General features: G+C 38.0%; 1 protein-coding gene across 1 annotated transcript in view; it reads left to right on the plus strand.

The window, feature by feature from the left end:
- Window positions 1-791: 791 nt before the first annotated feature.
- The window catches only part of LOC106877768 (uncharacterized), a 17,534-nt gene continuing 14,894 nt past the window's right edge, over window positions 792-3,431 (plus strand). Inside the window, exon 1 of the mRNA XM_014926777.2 lies at window positions 792-2,256. Coding sequence (XP_014782263.1) covers window positions 2,029-2,256 — 228 coding nt within the window. The 5' untranslated portion in view covers window positions 792-2,028. The remainder of the gene's footprint in view (window positions 2,257-3,431) is intronic.

Consider the following 3,431-nt stretch of genomic DNA (forward strand, 5'->3'; position numbering starts at 1 on the left):
GAAAGTTATCTAAGTGGACATACATACATACATACATACACACATACACACATACATACATACATACATACACACATACACACATACATACATACATACATACATATATACATACATACATCTGTTGCTGAGACCCCTTCGGTCATGACTGACCATGGGATTGCACCTAGAAAGTTACCCTCCCAGGCACAAGTCCGGGCAAGGTTGTTTATGGAAGACCAGCAGTCGCCCATGCATACCGGTCTCCCCTCTCCAGTGTTATCCAAGGGAAAGGCAAAGGACGATACAGCTTGGCACCAGTGACGTCGCAACTCCTTTCTACAGCTGAGTGAACTGGAGCAACGTGAAATAAAGTGTCTTGCTCAAGAGCACAACACGAAGCCCGGTCCGAGATTTGAACTCACAACATCACGATCGTAAGCTCGATGCTCTAACCACTGAACCATGCGCCTTCACTATACATGCATACATACATACACATATACATACATATGCGTGTGTATATGTATTATACATGTATGTACTTGTGTATACGTAAACATACAAAAGCAGTATATCTAATCTGCAATTTGTCTCTCCCTCTTTCTATCACCAACAGCTGTCTCTTTCTCCTTTCTTTCATCCACTTCCACAGCAACGCATATTATATCAGCAACGTCACTCTGCAAACCTCATTTTACTTCCAAGCGGCAAAAACCTTTTCCTCTGAACTCTTTTCTTCTTTCTCCCTCTTTCATTCTTCCTCACACTCCATACTCTCTCTCCCTCCCCTTCATTTCTCCCCCCTCTTCCTCTCTTTCTCTTTCTCTCTCGCTCGCTCGCTCTCCGTGTCTGTATTCTGTTCTCTCTATCATTCTCACTTTCTCCCTCGCTGTCTTCCTTTCGATGCGTTTCATGGCGTCTGTTTTATATTTCGTCCGTTATTCTAGAAAGACAGTTGGGCGAACTGTCTTTTGATATTGTCGAGGCGAATTTGAGTCTCGGTTTCAATCCTTGGTAGACATAATGTGACATCGCTAGAACTCAAAACGCTAGGACTCAAAACATTCTGTTCGTTTCTATTATTTTCTTGTTTTGTTCTGTTTTTATTTATTGGTTCACGCTTGGAAGTGGATTTGGCACCATAAACCAACAGGATTACTCGTGAACATTACTGTGCATCTGCTATTTGCTTCCGTCCATTATACAACATTAACTACAAAGAACTTCGGACCATCTAAACGGACCAACACTTCTTCTGAACAGCCGGGAATATAACGAAGGCAAGGCAGTGAAGGGTAGTTCAGGGTAACGCAGAGCAATGCAGGGCAAGGCGCATAGCACAGCTGGCGGAGTCGAACTACTGACTTGTTGATGGATTGTTCTATACACCATGGACTCGGTCCGTCTAATCTTTACTTTACCTTAATAGAGTACCACTCCAGATATTTAGTATTCGAGAAAAACTGTAAATTTGTTATGAACGAGTTAATCCCAGATCCATTTTTAAAATGTTCCTTAAATAATTTACTAAATCACAGCTGCATCAACTACATTTTTACCTCTTAACAAGGAGAACGGCGAACGTATACCTAACACACAGTACCCAATCCAATTTTCTTTTGCTTTTATTTTATTTTATTTTGTAGTCAGGTATTGATATTGAGACTGTTTGTCAGCTTCCAGCTCATCCTCGATTAGTGCTATATTTTTGGCTTCTTTTTTTTTTTTTTTTCTTTGAAGTATCACCTAGCTCTAGTTTAGATTTTATCAGCAAATATTTTGTTTATACATTATCACTTTACAAATCCAATCGATATTTGCTTTTCGTCGTAGAACTACAGCAAAAGTATTAGTAAAATTAACAACAATAACAACGACAACAACGATAACATCAACAACTATAACAATTATCAGAAATGATGATGTAGTAGTCAATACTCAACTGAAGAGCGAAGCAGACTACGTTAATACAAACGAGCAGATATCATAAAAGTAAGTGTTACTATATCTCTAGAGAGAGAGAAACCTCGAGCCAAATCACGCAAAATGAAGAAAAAATCGGTGAATTTTAGGTTACCAGACCAAGAAAGTGAATGTATGTCAGAGGCAACAGCCCAAAGTTCTGCAACGGCTGTTAGTTCTACAACAGCCCCTAGTTCTACAACAGCCCCTAGTTCTACAACAGCCCCTAGTTCTACAGCAGCCCCTAATTCTCGGCCGCTTGAAGATGAAAGTTCGGTTTTCATGGTCACATCCGATGACAGTTCGGAAAAGGTAATTTTGTATAATTGTAATATTGTTTGTCAGCCATTTTAGGTCATCTTTTCCTTCCTTCCTTCGAGGGTCGATAAAATAAAGTACCAGTCATGTACTGAGGTCCATCTATTCGACTGTTTCCCTACGCCAAATTTCTCTTGTCCCTGTATTAGAAATAGCTATTCTGTTTTTTTTAGTTTATTGTTGTTACTGTTGTTTTTTAATGTTATTCTCGTTATGATAATTGTTGTTGTTGATGATGATGATGATGATGATGTTTAACCCCAGGTCATCTTTGATTGAGTAAGTCAATTAGCTATTGTTTAACGCCAATTCACTCACGATTGGACAAAGTTATGATAAAAGACGTTAAAATAGCAAGCATCCTGTTTATTTCGTAAACATTCTTATATTTTTATAATCATTTGACTGTGACCATGCTGGAGTAAACCCTTAAAGGGTTTTAGTCGAAGAAATTAACCCCAGTTCTAAAGTTCTTATTCTTTATATGCCTACTACTTATTCTATCGTTCTCTTTTGCCGTGATGGTGGGGCAAACAGACACAAAGACACACACATCAATATGTATATACACACACATACGCACACATATCTGTATACGAAGGGGTTCTTTCGGTTTCCGTGTACCAAATCCACTCACGAGGCTACAGTAGAAGACACTTGACCAAAGTGCCACGCATGGTACTGAACCCGAGACCATGTGGTTAAAAAGCGAGCTTCTTACCACACAGCCACGCCTGAGCCTGTATACTTTTTATGAAAGCTGAACAAAATCTTCATAACTTTTACTCAGAGTTTCACATCATCGTTCGTGGCACAAGTGTGATCAGGCTAAACTAAAAATTCTGTGTGTGTGTGTATACATACATATATGCATACATACATACATACATACATACATACATACATACATATAGTGCTTATTTTTTCGGCCTCTTTTAATTTGTTGCTAGTTATCAATCACTATTCAGTTTTTAATTGTGATAATTCTTCCAATGCAATATAGTGTGTGTATATATATATATATATATATTAAAACGTAGGGTAAAAAATCATATATTGATTAATATCGATTTATTACCAGGAAGCTAGCACATTTAAAGAATCAGAGAGATTCAGAAACAATATCTGCGATCTCAGGCGATATATATATATATATATATATATATATA

This window comes from Octopus bimaculoides, chromosome 6, assembly GCF_001194135.2.
Source record: "Octopus bimaculoides isolate UCB-OBI-ISO-001 chromosome 6, ASM119413v2, whole genome shotgun sequence".
NCBI lineage: Eukaryota > Metazoa > Mollusca > Cephalopoda > Octopoda > Octopodidae > Octopus > Octopus bimaculoides.